Source organism: Petaurus breviceps, unplaced genomic scaffold, assembly GCF_028583685.1.
Source record: "Petaurus breviceps papuanus isolate PSGF00001 unplaced genomic scaffold, PetGlider_PUasm1.0 90137, whole genome shotgun sequence".
NCBI classification, from domain to species: Eukaryota; Metazoa; Chordata; class Mammalia; order Diprotodontia; family Petauridae; genus Petaurus; species Petaurus breviceps.
Window position 1 is genome coordinate 252,154 of NW_027187183.1, and position 16,409 is coordinate 268,562.

Below are 16,409 nucleotides of genomic sequence, written 5' to 3' on the forward strand. Positions count from 1 at the left end.
AGAACTATCTCAGAGTGTTCCTCAGACCTTATAATTTCACCATTTTACCTTATTCCTTTTATTTTTCAGTTTGTGCCTTTTGTGATTACATCTCAGCTCACTGGTTTAGGTTAATTTCAATCAAAAAAGCTCCTTTTTTTTTTGACCTACTTTCCCATCTAGACAGGATTCTTGTAGGCCTTTGACCTTTCCCTCCAGTAAGCAGATTAATTTGTCTCTGCTGTTCTCTGAGTCATCCTATTATACCACTGTTCTCTGTCAAAGCCACTCTAAAACATTGTGGTTAGGTAGGTAACTGGAACTGGTTGCTGTGGGAAACCATGGTTCAGAAGCTAGCTGAATTGAGAGACAGATGTGAAGTGGTATTAAGAGAGAGCTGTGAATTAAGAGGTTTGAGTGCAGTTCTGACGTGAGGCAGAGGTAATGGACAGATACTGGAAAGGTTTCTTCCAGATACATTAGCGATCAATGATTATAGCTTGGTAAAGCTCACGCTCAGCCCACCTGAAGCCACGTGTAGTATGTTTGACTTTCTTTGTCCTACTGCCTTTGACTGTATACAGAGCCCTGGATCCTGGAAGAAATAGTAGTTTGTCCAGCAGAATAAAGCAACAAAAACAAAGAAGGCACACTTAAATGAAGGACTAAGAATCCCACAACCATGGGTTCTCTATCACCACCCACTATGCTCTAGTCCAAAAACTACAGACAGGATGCTGGTAGAAATAACTGTATGATCTTTATTATCAAAGTCTGACATATTCAGAGTTAATACAAAAGATAAGGCAATCTGCCTTTTAAGATTCATAGCTGGCTGTGATGGAAAAACAAAATGTATGAATAAAACATTTAAAAAAAAGATTCATAATTGATAACAGAAGATTGACTGAATTTATACATTTATATAGAAAAAGACATATCCAGTTATTTGGGTTGGAAGTTGGAGGTTTGTTGTCATTAAAGCTTTTTTTTTTAAAAAAACCTTCTCCAGAATGCTCCAACAGTAGCTATGATCCCAAGTATATTTCTATGTCTGTCACAGCCTGTGGGGGCTGCAGGCTAACCTTCCACCTCAGGCATAGAGAACTCAGGGACCTCCCTTTCCCTACCAGACCCCAGGGTTCTAAGGAGAAATCTCTCTATGTAGCCTCCTTGTAGCCAGCCTCCTTGGGAGCTACATTACCAGTGAGGCCTGTCTTACTTGGGGTAATGGGGAGGAGGGGAATTTTGAAAATTCCCTAGCATTCCAAGGCTCTTCCCACAGGGCTTTAATCTTTCCTAATACTGTCTGTCTCCCTGTTCCTAGGCTGACCCTTCAACTATCCCTTTCAGAACCACCGGGCTCTAGAGTCAAAACCTGCTCCATTCATGATGATTTCCTTCCGCTGGGTAAATTGATTAGAAAAGGGAAAGACAGTAATTAGCTCCTGTCTGCATGAGCCTAAGGCACCAAGCAAGAATCAGCCACTGAACAAAATACCAGGGGAAGGTTTAGCAAAGAAAAAAATGGAAAGGGTAATTAAATAGCGCTGTTTGTAGAAGTATTATTCTCATTTTTATTCCTCACAACAACCCCAAGAGGTAGTAAATAGCACCATCCCCTACTTAGAGGGAAAGAAGGCAGAATACAGGCACATCAAGCAATTTGCCCAGGGTCACAAGGCCAGATACAAAGCAGCTCCAGCGCTCAGAGCCCTGCTCACTGAGGCAGAAAAACAGAAAGATCCACCCAGTTTACTATTTCACAGCTGAAGGTGTTTCTCAATTTCTAAGAAAGTCTTATGAAACCCAGCTATTACAGAGTTGTCAGGGGCCTCTAGGGCAATTGGAGCCCTCATTAGACACTGGCCTTTCTTCCTCGATTCTCCAGACAGTTTCCTTCTGGGCTGAGAACCAAAGCCAGGGCAGTAGCAGCTGTGTTCCCATTTGACCCAGGTTTGTAGATAAACAGGAAGTGGAAGGCCTGTTGGCCCACAAGGCACCATAAGCCAGGGGCAAATGCACAAAAAGAATGATCTTCATAAAATTAATCTGCAATCCAGAACAAGGACAGGGGGCAGCATCTGAACTAGTGAAAGGAATGATGACTAACAACAGTAAGTCATAACATCAACACAGCATCATTTTGACTTTAGGACACAGCACTTTGTTAGCAGCCTGGATCTGCTCCACTGATTGCCTGAAGGAATTTAGCAAAAATTCAGAAATATAAAAAAATGTCAATAGAATTGATTAGCAGAGCAAAAAAGAAAAAGAGGCAGGAATCAGAAAGGAATATGTATCTGATTTTTAGCTTTATAGTATTTATTCCACTTTTCAACAAGAGAAGCAGTACTGTGCACAGGACTCAAATGATCAGCCCTAGATGACAAAAGTCAACTATATTTGGCAAAACAAATTTTAGCATTTATATTTCATCATAAATATATTTCCTACTAAAGTCTAGTATCCAAGGCTGAGCAGTGCTGCTTCCAGAAATATTTGTGTCTTATTCATATCAAAAACCAATTTCATGCCAGTGGACCCAAGGACAGATTTGATTTGGTCTTGAAACGAATCAAGCCTTTTCCAGCAGCTTTGCCTTTTTTTCATCAAGTATGAAAGGTGAGTGGATTTCCTCATCCTTCAGGTATACCTCCAGACCCTGCAAGAATAATGGTAAAGAAATGTCTTTTCCGCCTCCAGAGATGTATCCACCCATATGATTGGCTAATCTCAGGAATGCTTCATAAAATAACGTCAGAAACACCTCATATAGCCCAAAGAAGATGACAGGAGATGATGGGAAGCTACTTGGATTTGGGCAGCAAATTTTTTTTGACACAGACTGATTTCAGGTTGGATCCCACTGTCCTGTTTCCCTACTACTACTTTATAGACAGATTAAGCAGGCCCTTTCCACTCTAGCTCTCCTGATAAGGTTTGAAAGAGGACACCTTAAAGGAAAAGTAGAGCTTTCTGTGAAAATGGGAGGCCCATAGTCAAGCTCAACTTCACATTATATAGACTGTTACAGCTAGAAGGAGCTTTTGGGATCATCCAGTCCAGCATTCTCATTTTACAAATCAAAAAATCTGAGGCTCAGGGAGAGGAAGATATATTTGCTCAAGGTGAAATATATTAGTGACAGAATAGGGTCTAGAACCCAGTAAGACATCAATGGCATAAATTTAAAGGACCTTAAGCCAAAGTTTACAAAGTCCTCTAACAATGACCTCTTTTGACATCCTTCCAAGCATTGCAAGGGTGTGTGTCTAGGGCAAAGGTCAGAAACCAAACTCAAGATTATCTCTTAGGGAAACCAAGACACCATATGGTTCAGGAAACTGAGCAAAAAAAATTTTGTTAAAAGGAAGTAGAAGGGAGGCCACATTTCATATAGCATAGAATATTAGGGGTTCTTTTACCATTTAACAGCAACAAAAGAAAAATCCATAGCCTGGAACAGTTTTTGTTCAGATCTTAGAACCAGTCTATGCCCTGTGCAGACGGAATCTCCCTATGTCATCACCAAACCCTTCCCATTATGTCCTGAGAATGTCCTCAGGAACTCCAGGGCCCATAGTTCTGATTGGTAAACAGATGCAATTGAGAGCAAATTCTGCTCAAAGTCAGTTAAAAGGAGGGTTTGGTTCCAACATCTACAACCTTCATCCTAGTTTCTAGGGTCTCCAGCCCCAACCAAGCAAGGCCCTGAAACTGAGAAAAAGGTTCTTACCTCCCCAAAATAGGACACTAATGGAGAAATCTCACAAAGGACAGGAGGGTTTTCAGTTCCCAGAGTACTGTAAAAGAAAAACATGCATTAGCACCTGCTTAGCACACATAGCTTTTCCTTTGTAAGACTGTCACTTCTAGAGCTGAGGCCCAGTCTCTGGGGGCTCAGATAACACAGACTGACATGACCCATAGCTGTTTCCTTCAACATCATGAACCCAAACTCTCCTTCTACCCACAGAAAAGTTCTTGCCTTGGGCTGTAAAATATTCATATTATAAAGATTTCCAAAGCCTGACTCTGGGGACATTCAGATTTCAGCAGTTTATGTCAATGAGGAGTGAAAAAAGACAGCTAATTTCCTTTCCCTTCCTGGTTCAGAAAAACGAAACGACCCAAGCCATCTTTGGAAAATCATCACTCAGTTCGTGTTTCAGAGTTTATTAATATATGGATGAGGGCTTCTAAGGGCTTGTCTCTTGCTGATATTCTGAGCAGATCTCACAGGCTCATTAGACAGTCCAAAAGCTGTTCATCTGTGACAGGGAGAGAGATCTTCATAATCGTCCTTAGAAGGACCCTAATAGGCCCATATGAACAGGAATTCCCCTCTACCAGTCCCCTGACAAGTGATTAGACAGTTTCTACTTAAACACCTCTGTTGACCTGGAACCCACTGCCTCCCAAGGTAGCTAGCTCATTTTTCTTCAGCATGACTTATTATCAGGAAGCGTTTTCTTACTTAGAACCTAAATCTGCTTCTCTGAAACTTCCAACCAGTTCTCCCAGTTCAGACAAGTAGAACAAATCTAAGCGTTCTTCCATAAATACTAGATGGCACCGTTCAGATCCTCTCCATCCAGCTCAGTCCTCCCACCTCCATGGATTGCTAAGCCAACCAGAAGAACCTGCTAGGAGCAAAGTTCTTATTGTTTCTCGTCCCCCAGACAAAAGGGTGGTTAAATGTAGGCACTTGTCAACAGACCACAGACAACAGGGGGATGATGGGGCTAAACCCTTTTTCTCCAGCAAAAGCTTTCGACATTGGCAGGCGGAGGGAAGGGAACAGGATATATGAGATCGGCCTAAGAGTTATTTAGGGTAAGTAGAGGAGGGATCACAGTTGTCTAGGACAAGAGGGGAATATTGGGGTGACAGCTGACTAGGATGAGTAACAGCTGCTTAGAAAGTAGGGAGACACATGGAAAAAGAGTTGATTAGAAAAGGCAAACTACATCAGAGCTGCCTAGGTTTCCTACCCTCTAGTTTTTCCCATTTGCAGGCCATTTGTCATATGGCTGCCAAAATAATCTTCCTAAAGCATAGGTCTGATCACATCATACCTCTGCTCAACAACCTTCAGGCGTTCCCTGTGGCCTCTAAAATAAGTTACAAACTCCCTGAGATCTGATATTTAAGGCCTTCGATGACCTGGCTCTAACCTATCTTTTCAACCTAATTTCATACTATTCCCCTTCATACTCTCCCTGTTTCAAGCAAATTGTACTATTAACTGCTTCCAAAACTTATTTTACTATCTCCCTTCCTCAAGCATAACTAGCTATTTTCCACAACTTGAAAAAAGAAAAAAAAATACTCCTTCCTGATTTCTCTTTAAATTAGAACTGTCTGCAATAATGGCAATATTGTTTGAAGACTAATTGCAACCAACTAAGCTATTCTGAGTATTATAAATATTCAAATCAACTACAAAGGACTTATGAAGGAAGATGCTCTCTACCTTCTGGGAATGTTGCTGTTCAGTTTTTTCTTGGCAAAGAACCTGGAGTGGTTTGCCATTTCCTTCTCCAGTTCATTTTACAGATGAAGAACTGAGGCAAACAGCATTAAGTGACTTGCCCAGGGTCACACAGCTAGTATCTGAGGCACTGTACCCACTGTGCTACCTAGCTGTCTCCAAAGAAAGAACTGATAAATGGAAGTATTCATAGTATGGTTACACACACACACACACACACACACACACACACACACACACACACTAACAAAAAAGTACAATTAAAAAAAAAGAATGGGCATCTTGATTTGGGAATCATCAGTTCATCATTAAAACTTCATGGAAGCAAATGAGATCAAGAAAGTACATAGAAAAGAGATGAGAAGGGTACTGATACTGAGAAGAGTCTTGGGGGACCTCATCTCATGGTTAGGAAGCTGAGGATGATAATGCAGCAAAGAAGACATGCAGGAGAAACTAGATTACTATGTACATTCTTTCCTTTGTCCCCTTCACTCCTTACCCTGGATCATATTTGTATGTGCACATGGAGTACCCCCCCACCCCGAAAGAGAATGCAATAAGCTTTCTGAGAACAGTGACTACTTCATTTTTGTCTTCGTATTCCAAGTTTCTAACATGGACCTTTGCACACAACAGGCCCTTACTCCATGTTTGCTGAATCGGATAGGACAGAGGGAACAAGCAGGAAGAGCACCAGAGTGCTGGCTCTCTATGAGTGGGGCTCACCCAGGTTAGGAAGCTGGCACAAGGAAACACCAGCCTTTGGGGGAATGCTGTGCTTGTGAGATGCTCACCTGGGCTGCTCTGGGATCCTGATTCCATTCTCATCCAGGAATCGGGCCCCAGCACGCACAGCCCACCGGTAGTGCTGAGCGAGGAGGGCCCGTCGGGCAGTAGTGGGGTTATCTTTATTCGCCGTGTCTGCGTTTTTTAGGGGCGAGAATTCCTCTTCCCTCAGGACTTCAAATGCAACAAAGTTTCTAGTGGCAAAAGAGATGGAATCAAATGAAGCCCCTGTCATGTGTGCAGGGAGTCATGAGGGAATGGGGAGGAAATGGGAAGAGAGGGGAACTGAAAGGATACTGTGGTTAGACTCTGATTTCGAGTGGGTTCAACCCTACTACAGTGGGTCTGTTGTGGTTTTATAATTCTACATTTTTTTCTCCAAAAACAGTAAAGAAAAAAAAAATCAGGTGTGTAAACTCAGTGGTGAGAAAGGGGAGAGGGGAGCAGAGAACCTCTTGAAACACCTGCACCTTCTTCTATTTATGACTCTGAAGGGCAGTGCCACTTACACTCATTGGCTCTCACATTATTCTCTCTCCCTAAAAACAGCTGCTCACTCTTACGGTCTCAAGCTACCTATTTATTATGATCTCCTTACCACTTTTAATGTCTCAGCGCCCTCTGTCCCCTAGTGCCTTTGGAGAAATGTGAAGAATTTCCACACTAACTCCTTAATAAGGAGATTGGGGGGTAGATTAGATGTGCTGAGTTTGCCTGACCTCAGCCTGGACCCCTCTTGAAACCTGCTACCTGGGGACATGGACCATACATTTTAGAGCTGAGAGGAAGCTTAGAACTCATCTAGTATAACTTGCTCATCTTACAAATAAAGGAAACTGAGGCCCAGAGAAATTACTGTCTGTAGTCACGTAGCTGTCAAGTGGCAGTGCTGACATATGAACTCGGATCCTCTGCCTTCAAATCCAAAGCTCTTCCCACTGCATCCTGAGCCTCCACTCTTTCCTCTCTCCCCCAATATAACGCAGACACATGATCCCAAATTTCCTAGAGCCCTGGACCACAGAAACTTTTTTTTTAAAAGCAATCGGGGTTAAGTAACTTGCTCAAGGTTACACGGCCAGTTATTTCTGGGTGTGGTGCTAAGGGTCTGAGCCCAGATTTGATTCCAAGGTCATTCTGACACTGGAGCTGGTGCTCTTACTTGCTGAGCACCTGGCTGCCCCATCACAGAAACTTTGACCCAGCCAAGGGAGAGACAGTCAGGGAGTGAGGGGACCAAGAAGAGAAAGATTCACTTCATTTCTGCCACTAACTTTGAGAATTGGAACACATCAAACACGAACTTCTCCATCTTTATACCATTCGGTTTGAGCGGCTTTACAAGATTTCCATCCTCATCCACAAAAGGGACCTTCTTGATGGCAATGTGTTGCTTCAGCAAAGGCTCAAATTCCCTGTAGTGGGCAAGAAGAAGAAAAGGGAAGACATAAAGCATCTCATTTCATTCTAGAGTTATCCTCAATAGGTTACTACAGGTTAGGAAAGAGCCTGAAGACCCAGTCTCCAAAAATCTCACCAGGAGCTCTTGCCCTAACATGAGCTAAATAGGTACAGTTGACATGAGACCTAACAGGTAGGGGCAACACTCACATCAGCAGGTAAAAATGAACATAAATCTCCTGGAAAGACTTATATGAACTGATGCTGAGTGAAGTGAGCAGAACCAGGAGAACACTGTACACAGAAACAGCCACAATGTGCAATGACTGATTTTGATACTTAGCCCTTCTCAGCAATGCAAGGACCTAAAACAATTCCAAAGGGCTCATGATGGAAAATGTCATCCACATCCAGAGAAAGAACTATGCGGAATGCAGAGTGAAGCAAACTATTTTCTTTTTTTGCTTTGTTTTTTCTTTCTCATGGTTTCTCCCATTTATTATCATTCTTCTATACAACATGACTAATGTGAAAATATGTTTAATCGGAATGTCTAGGTAGAGCCTACATCAGATTGCATGCTGTCTTGGGGAGGGAGGAGGAGAAAATTTAGAACTTATGGAAGCAAATGTTGAAAACTAAAAATAAACAAAAAAAATGAACATAAATCTGAAGACCCATCAGAGGAAGCACTAGAAAGCCCAATGCCTCCTTCCTTATTCTGAAGAACTTAAATTGGAGGAAGCTTAGATCTAATACCAGTGGCCACAGATACTGGACTCCAGGCTAGTAAAGAGAAGAGAAAGATCTGGGAAATGTTTCTCTAGTTTGCAAGTAGGCAGAGAGATCTGGTACATTTTTGAAGATATTCACATTCGGGCAGCCCAGTCTGGGATGTGGCATTCACTTACAGTCAAATAGTTAAGAAAACCCAGCTAGAGGCTGCCCCTGAATCTGGCCATCCTGTTCCAAAGAGGGCTTCCTTCTGAAGGCATGAAGGGATAGAAGGAGGAGGAAGAGGAGGACTACAGGGACCTTCCTACTCTCTCCAATGCCCCTCCAGCATCTTCCTTAAGATTCCAGGAGAAAAGGGGAGGCTAGGTGGTACAGTGAGCAAGAGCGCCGGCCCAGAGTTGGGAGGACCGGGGATTGGTTCTAGCCTTAGATACTTAACACACACACACATACACACACACACACACACACACACACACACACACACACACACAAACTGGCCATATAACCTTGGGCAAGTTACTTAACCCCAATTGCTTAAAAAAAAAAAAAGATTCCAGGAGAAATGACCCTTCTATACTGAATTTTGGAGATAGCCATAGGGCACCAACATTCAAATCTTTACCTCTTCCCTTCATCATTCCACCCAGAGAGGAGAAATTATTCCTGATCCCTATCACTTGACCCCATCACTTTCCTCTTCCATATCAGTCTATTTACTCTGGGGAAGGTCAGGGAAGTCTAAGAATGTCAAAGGAATGTCTTCCAATTATACAGCATGACAAACATTTAATAGGCACTTCAGCATCCAGAGTATTGTTTTAGGTGATAGGGAGATAAAAATGTTAGATAAAAATTGGTCCCTGCCCATAACTTAGTAAATGGACAAGATAACAACAGGGACATTGTATACATAAGTACTATTTTTAAAAAAATTTATTTTATTTTTCTTTTATGGAATAAACAAGCATTTCCATACCTAGTATAATAAAAATGAAGATTGCACATAAAACTGCAAATCTATTATGTATAACTTGCTATTCCTTTTAAATATATAAAAATTATCATGCAAATTTATTTTTTCCTTTTTTTCTTCCCTCTCCCCCATCCTACAGATGTCTGGCAGTAGATACAAATAGGTATATATATATGTAAAATTATTCTATACATACTTCTATTTATCAGTTCTTTCTCTGGATGCAGATAGTGTCTTTCTTCATATGTCCTTTGTTGTTACTTTGAGTATTTATAATAGTCAAAATGCTCAAAGTAATTCTTAAAACAATATTGCTGGGGCAACTAGGTGATGCAGTAAATAGAGCCTTGGCCCTGGATTAAGGGGGACTTGAGTTCAAATCTGGCCTCAGATACTTGACACACTTACTAGCTGTCTGACCTTGGGCAAGTCACTTAATCCCAATTGCTTTGCCTTTCCCCCCCTTCAAAAAAACCAAAAACAATATGGTTGTTACTATTATACAATATTCTCTTGGTTCTGTTCATTTTGCTTTTCATTATTTCATGCAAGTCTTTGCATATTTTTCTAAGATTGTGGAGCTCATCATTTCTTATAGCACAGAAGTATTACATTATGGCCCTAAACCTCAGTTTGACTATTCCCCAATTAATCCCTGATATTTCCAGTTCTTTACCACCACAAAGTGAGCTGCTCTAAACATTTTGGAACATATAGGTTCTTCTCCTTTTTCCCTAATCATCTTTGGAAATATACCTAGTAGTGCTATTGCTGGGTCAAAGGTTATAGGCAGTTTAATAACTCTTTGGACATAATTCCAGATTGCTCTTCAAAATGTACTCCAAAATGCTCTCCAAAATAAGTACTATTTTAAGCCAATTAGATAGTAAAAAACAAAGAGCTAGAGGGGAGTTTAAGGAAATGATAATCACCAACAGAGTAGGAAAGTAGAGAAAACTTTATGGAAGGGGAATAAAGTTGAGTTGCTTAGAGGCACCTTTTACAGATGGCAGGAAAGGGGTTAAGAATCTGAGGATCGGGGGCTCACTTTGAGAAGTGTTGTGCGATTTCACCAGATGAGACTCTGGGCAGCCGTGGAGAGCCCCCTAGCTTTGAAAACCCAGATGTTGATGCTTCCCTCTCTGGTAACTGACTAGGTGTGGATGTAATGGTTGGACAGTTGGAGGCCTGTCTGCTTGATCTGTTTGTTTCTCTGTCTTGTAACTTCTGCTTGTAACCTGTCTGTATACTCTGAAGTTCAGGGTGCCATCTTTTCCCCCTGAACTAGCTGTGACTATATGTTTGATTGATTAAAGCAAGATTGTTACCACCCCCCAGAAAAAAAAGAATCTGAGGGTCCAAAGGATGCTGCCTATAAGGAGTAGTGGAACAATCTCAAAAGACGGGAAAACTAGGAAGTTCACTGAAGATGCTCTCTAGATGAATTCAAATAACAGACTGGTTCCCAGTAGTTCCTAGGAACTAGAATGGGTTTTTTCTGTCAGTTTAAGCTGAAGGACTTATTCCCAACATACGGAACAAGTTATGATTTAGGTTAGATACACATCTGGACAAAGCCTTGGGGAAGAACTGGGCTATGGAGCACTGAAGCAAACCTCCTTGAGAAGGCCATCTATAAGAGGTACCTCCATTTCCTTTCCTCTCATTCTCTTCCTAACTTGCTATAGTTTAGCTTCCAACCTCATCATTCAGCCCTGCTCTCTCCAATGTTACTAATGATTATAGCCTTTTCTCAATCCTTATCATTCTTGACCTCTCTGCAGCCTTTAACATTGTTGAACACCTTCTTCCCTTGATACTTCCTTCCTCCTACTTATAGGTATCCTATAGGTAAATGCCATCCATCTGGCATACCACACCTACAGGCTCTGCAGGGTACACCTTCTCCACTTCCTACAGAGGATAGGCATCAGGAAGCCAATTATCCCTAAAGACCAGTGGATAATGGGATTCCCTTCTCTGTATCCCTATAGCATCCATAGGCTGATCTTCAGGGGCAGTCAAATCATGGTCATGTTTCCCCTCCTAGAGGCTAAGATATTTTGAATGTAGGGAAATTAAACAAACAGGTAAACGGAACTAGAGTACAATGGAGGAAACCTATACTAGGCTATCTGACCATTCCTCAGTCTATATCTTCATTCAAGTCACACCCACTAATGGTGGGTATCCCATAGGGCTTTGTTCTCCATCTATGCTATTTTACATGGTGATTTCATCAGCTCCCATCGATTCAATGGTCATATCTATGCTGATAATTCTCAAATCTATTTACCCAGCCCTAACCTCTCTCCTGATTTCCAGTTTGGCATCTCCAACTGGGATCTGCCTATTGGACCTTTCAAACTGGATTTCCCATAGATATCCTAAAGTCAACATGTCCAAAATTGAACTTATCTTTCCTCCTAAATCCTATCCTCTTCCTAACTTCCTCTGTTACTATTAAGAGTACTACCATCCTTGGGGTAGCTAGAATAGAGCACTGACCCAACAGTCAGGAAGACCTGAGTTCAAATCCAGCACCATACACCTGACACACTTACTACTGTGTGACCTTGGGCAAGTCACTTAACTCCAATTGCCCTACCTCCCCTCTCCAAAAAAAAAAAAAAGTACCACCATCTTCCTGGTCACCAGGGCTTACAACCTAGATGTTATCCTCCACTGTTCACTTTATCTCACCCCTCATATTTAATCTGTTGCAAAGACCAGTCATGTTTTCCTTTACAATATCTCCATTATATGCCTCCTCTCCTCTGACACTATGCAAATTCTCATTACCTCACAATTTGACTATGACAATAGCCTGCTGGCTCACCTGCCTGCCAGTTTCTCCCCACTCCAATCCATCCTCCATTCAGCTGTCAAAGTGATCTTAAAGCCTGGATCTGATCATGTCACATAAATGCAATCTTTCTCCCCTCCCCCCCACTACTAACAATAAACTCCAATGGCTCCCTGTCACCTCCAAAATCAAATATAAAATCTTCTGATTAGCATTCAAAGCCCTTCAAAATCCATTCCCCACACCTTCCCAGTCTTCTTACAAACCTCTCACATACTTTACAATCCAGGGACATTGTGTACTTTGTACAAGACACTCCATCACTAGCCTCCAGGCATTTTCTCTGGCTGTTGCCCAGGCCTGGAATACTCTCCTTCCTCATCTCTGCCTCTTGGCTTTCTTCAATTTCCAGCTAAAATTCCATCTTCTACAGCAAACCTTGCCCAAATTCCCCTTAATTCTAGTACCTTCCTTCTATTGATTACTTTCAATTTATCCCGATAGCTTGTTTGTACATAGTTACTTGCATATTTTCTCCATTAGACTTTGAGCTCCTTAAGAACAGGGACTGTCTTTTGTCTTTTTTTTTTTTATCTACAATGCTTGGCATAGTGCCTGAAATGGTAGGTACTTAATAAATGTTTATTGACTGACTGTAGATTCCATACCCTGCAGTTCACAAAATCCAATGAAAACAGTCATTTTGACAAATACACTGTCCATACAGAGAGCCCTAGAGGCCCATGTCATTGACTACTAGCTTGAGGCATGAAAGCTCACCGGGTAATGGTCTGGAGGAAGCTTCGGGTGAAGAAGTGGTTGCAGATGTTGCCCGCATTGAAGACCAGATTCCCACTCTCGTCCCGACGCTGTATTGTCTCCAGGTCCACCTCACTGTACTCTACCACTTGGTAAATGCCATCCACCTGGCATACCACACCCACAGGCTCTGTGGGGTAGGCCTTCTCCACTACCTATAGACAAATTATAGGGAAAAGAGGACAGGCTTCCAGAAGAACAATGGACAGCAGGATTCCCTTCTCTGTATCCCTACAGCACCCAGAGGTGGATCCTCAGGGGCAGTTAGATCCTGGTCCCTCCCAGATGCTACCTCCCAGATGGTCCCTCCCAGATGCTGATATTTAGACTGTGGGAAAAATCAAACAATCAGGTGGAAGGAACTAGAGCACAAGGGAGTAAATAACCCTGGACTTCAAGAACCAGAGCATTTGCATTCAAATCCTCAATCTGCCCCGCCCTGTGTCACCTTAGGCAAGTTCACATTCATTTCTCTGGGTTGAACTGAGAGGGTTAGAATAGATGGTCTCTAGGTTTTCTTTTGGCTCTAAACCTATGATTCTATAACAATAGCCCAGGGTAGGGTGGCTAGATGGTGCAGTGAATACAGCACCAGCCCTGGAGTCAGGAGGACCAGAGTTCAAATGCAGCCTCAGACACTTAACACTTACTAGCCGTGTGACCTCGGGCAAGTCACTTAACCCTAATTGCCTTGCCTTCCCCTCTCCAAAAAAAAAGAATAGCCCAGGAACCAGAATTAGGGTCCAGGTTAGATAAAGATCTAGATATGACTTGGGGGGAGTCATAAATCAGGGGAAAGAGAGCAGGCTGACCTTGGCCCCACAGTCTGCATCCTTCAGCACACAAAAGCCAATGAAGACAGGGTCAGCCATTTTAACAAGGATATTGTCCACACAGTACACATGGACATACTCTACTCCACGACGCTCCATGTCTTCCAAAATTCCATTGTCCACGATGGCTCGGTACAGACCACCATTGCCATCTGAATATAAAAGAGGAAGAGAGAGAAGGGTACACACAGCAAGAGAGGTGTCTGGCAGCCATCACTCAGGCTAAGAGCAAGAGGAGTAAGTATTAAAGACCCTAAGCTAAGCCTAAGGCCCCCACAGAGAAAGCGACCTTGAGTTATCCTCCAGTCAGGAAGCAAAAGCATCAAGCTTACATCCCTGCAAGCCAAATTCTAACTCCAAAGGGTCTCCTGAGCTAGAACCGACATCAGCAGTGCCTCCTGGATCTGGCTGCAGGCTCAGGAGATTACACTGTCTCACTGCTATCCTCACCCTAACTTTGGAAGAGGGGACTAGTATTGATACCCCCACCGGACTGATGATGAAACCAAGGACCAGAGACACTTAACACTGTTCATGGTCACACAAGTTATTAGTAAGATGGAATCTTACATAGCGCTTTGTTTTTTACCTCTCAGATTAATTTACTGTTTAATATTCTGCATTATATTGTTTTTGTCTAATTCATTCCTACTAGACTATAAACTCCAACAGGGCAAGGATTATATCTTGCCTAAACTTTGTTTCTTCCCTTACACAGAAAACAGTGATATCAATACACTAAGCACTGTTTTAAAAGTACAGTGAATGAACAAATAAAATCAGAACCCAGGTCTCCTGATTACTGACTTAAATATCTGTCCCTATCTCCTTCATTTAATCTTCCTTGGACGGCCAAGCACCCAGAAAGCAGGCCCAGGTAGCATACCTGGGGCCATTGCAACCTTGTCCTTCCTCTCCAAGATGACCTCGCCATTGAAGTTCACAGCTGGTAACATCCTCTGCTCAAACATGATCACATTGGCTGGGTCCAGGTGGAAGAAGTTATTTTCCTTAAAAAACTCAACTGTTGGTTTCAGAGTGAATTCACTGGTCATGATGTACCTAGAGGAAGAGGGGAGGAGGTTGAGTGGAATAAACAGACACTAGGAAAAATGGAAGAGGAAAGAACCATTCACTCGAAGCTGAAAACAGGGATCAGTCAAAGAATCAGTGGATATATTGGGGATGGGAGTAAGCAGTGAGTCTCGGCAAAGGCATATTGAGCTGAATACTACTATAGATGCAAAAAAAAAAAATTGCCAGGTCTCTTCTTTAGAGTGTGGAAACTTCAGCCCTAGGTATAACAAGTCATCTCTCTGCATCCCAAGAAGAGTGGGTACTCCAGGAGGGAGAGGAGAGAAAAGAGAAAAGAAAGGAAGGAGAAAAAAGAATTAGATGGGAAACAGCAGGGAAACCTACCAAGGAACAATGCAGTGTGTGTTGTGTCTGTGGCCAGCCAGCTGCTCCACTCGGCGGATTCGCTCAGCCTGGAGCTCATACAGTGTCTTCCCACTAGGTAAGCCCACCTGGTACATGCCTTTGGGGTAAGTCACTCCTAGGCGAGTGCCTTGCCCCCCAGCAAGTAGCAGGACAGCCACCTTGTTCTGAGCAATCTGGTGGAAACCTGTGAGGAGAAAAGAGTCAGGAACCACAATCCATTAACTGTTCTTTCCAGCCAGAGCCACATGCATGTCCACCTGCCACCACAGCAGGACATGTCTGCCTTAGATCATCATTCCTATATGTCTGCATGACTTCACATATATAATTGTATCATATTGCTTGCCTTCTCAAAGGGTGGAGGAGAGGCTGGAGGGAGAGAATTTGGAACTCAAAAATTTTTTTAATGAATTTTTAAAATGAATCTATTTTTTTAAAGATCACCACTCCTTAGGAGACAGGAATCCTCTTTGCACATTTGCAGTGAGGATCTGCATTGAATAAATGACTCTGAGAATGGGATACCCAGAAGTTTCCATTTAACTACTCTCCCTCTGCCAGTACCTGGCACCTGGTTGTTGTTTGTCCTTTGTTCTCGAAGAGGACCAATGACATCATGGGGTGATGTCTTGACATTCGCACTGGAATTAATGGATTGTATTTCACTGAAAGAGAGCTGCACAAAAGTCATCAGCCTCACTCTATCTTCCAGAGACATCAACGTCCAGTGGCAAGACAAAAGGCAAGATGACTGGTGATGGTCTGGGATGCAGTGGGTGACTTTGGCATCTTCGATATCTGATCAAGCTCTAAATCTCCTGCTTTAGCTTCCTTCATGGACTTTGGGACAAATTGTTCTCATTTGCCCATTCCACTAGGGAAAGTCTTCATATACTTGAGGTAGACATCCTCCTAACTCATTGACAGGTTGGAAGTGTGATAGTTACCTTCAGCCTGGTTTAGCCCGTCTGCAGAGATGGTCCACAGAAGTGTGGCTGCTGAATATGCTTCAGCTTCTTGGAGCCACAGGTGAGAGCTGAGTGCCAGGCAGACCCCACAAGTGGATCAGCAGCCCTGGAAAGGGCTCAACAAGCCCTCACACCAGAGGTGCTAGTCCTCCTTGAACATCCATAT

General features: G+C 42.6%; 1 protein-coding gene across 2 annotated transcripts in view; it reads right to left on the minus strand.

The window, feature by feature from the left end:
* Positions 1 to 714: 714 nt before the first annotated feature.
* The window catches only part of UAP1L1 (UDP-N-acetylglucosamine pyrophosphorylase 1 like 1), a 40,510-nt gene continuing 24,815 nt past the window's right edge, over positions 715 to 16,409 (minus strand). Inside the window, exons 2-10 of one of the 2 annotated variants that reach the window (XM_069107510.1) lie at positions 15,255 to 15,459; positions 14,722 to 14,897; positions 13,815 to 13,987; positions 12,964 to 13,157; positions 7,540 to 7,680; positions 6,366 to 6,459; positions 6,274 to 6,314; positions 3,719 to 3,785; positions 715 to 2,644 (exon numbers count right to left, since the gene is read on the minus strand). In XM_069107510.1, the coding sequence (XP_068963611.1) occupies positions 2,558 to 2,644; positions 3,719 to 3,785; positions 6,274 to 6,314; positions 6,366 to 6,459; positions 7,540 to 7,680; positions 12,964 to 13,157; positions 13,815 to 13,987; positions 14,722 to 14,897; positions 15,255 to 15,459 (1,178 nt within the window). In that variant the 3' untranslated portion in view covers positions 715 to 2,557. Of the gene's footprint in view, positions 2,645 to 3,718; positions 3,786 to 6,273; positions 6,460 to 7,539; positions 7,681 to 12,963; positions 13,158 to 13,814; positions 13,988 to 14,721; positions 14,898 to 15,254; positions 15,460 to 16,409 lie in introns of both variants that reach the window. The other variant, XM_069107509.1, reaches the window with a different exon arrangement.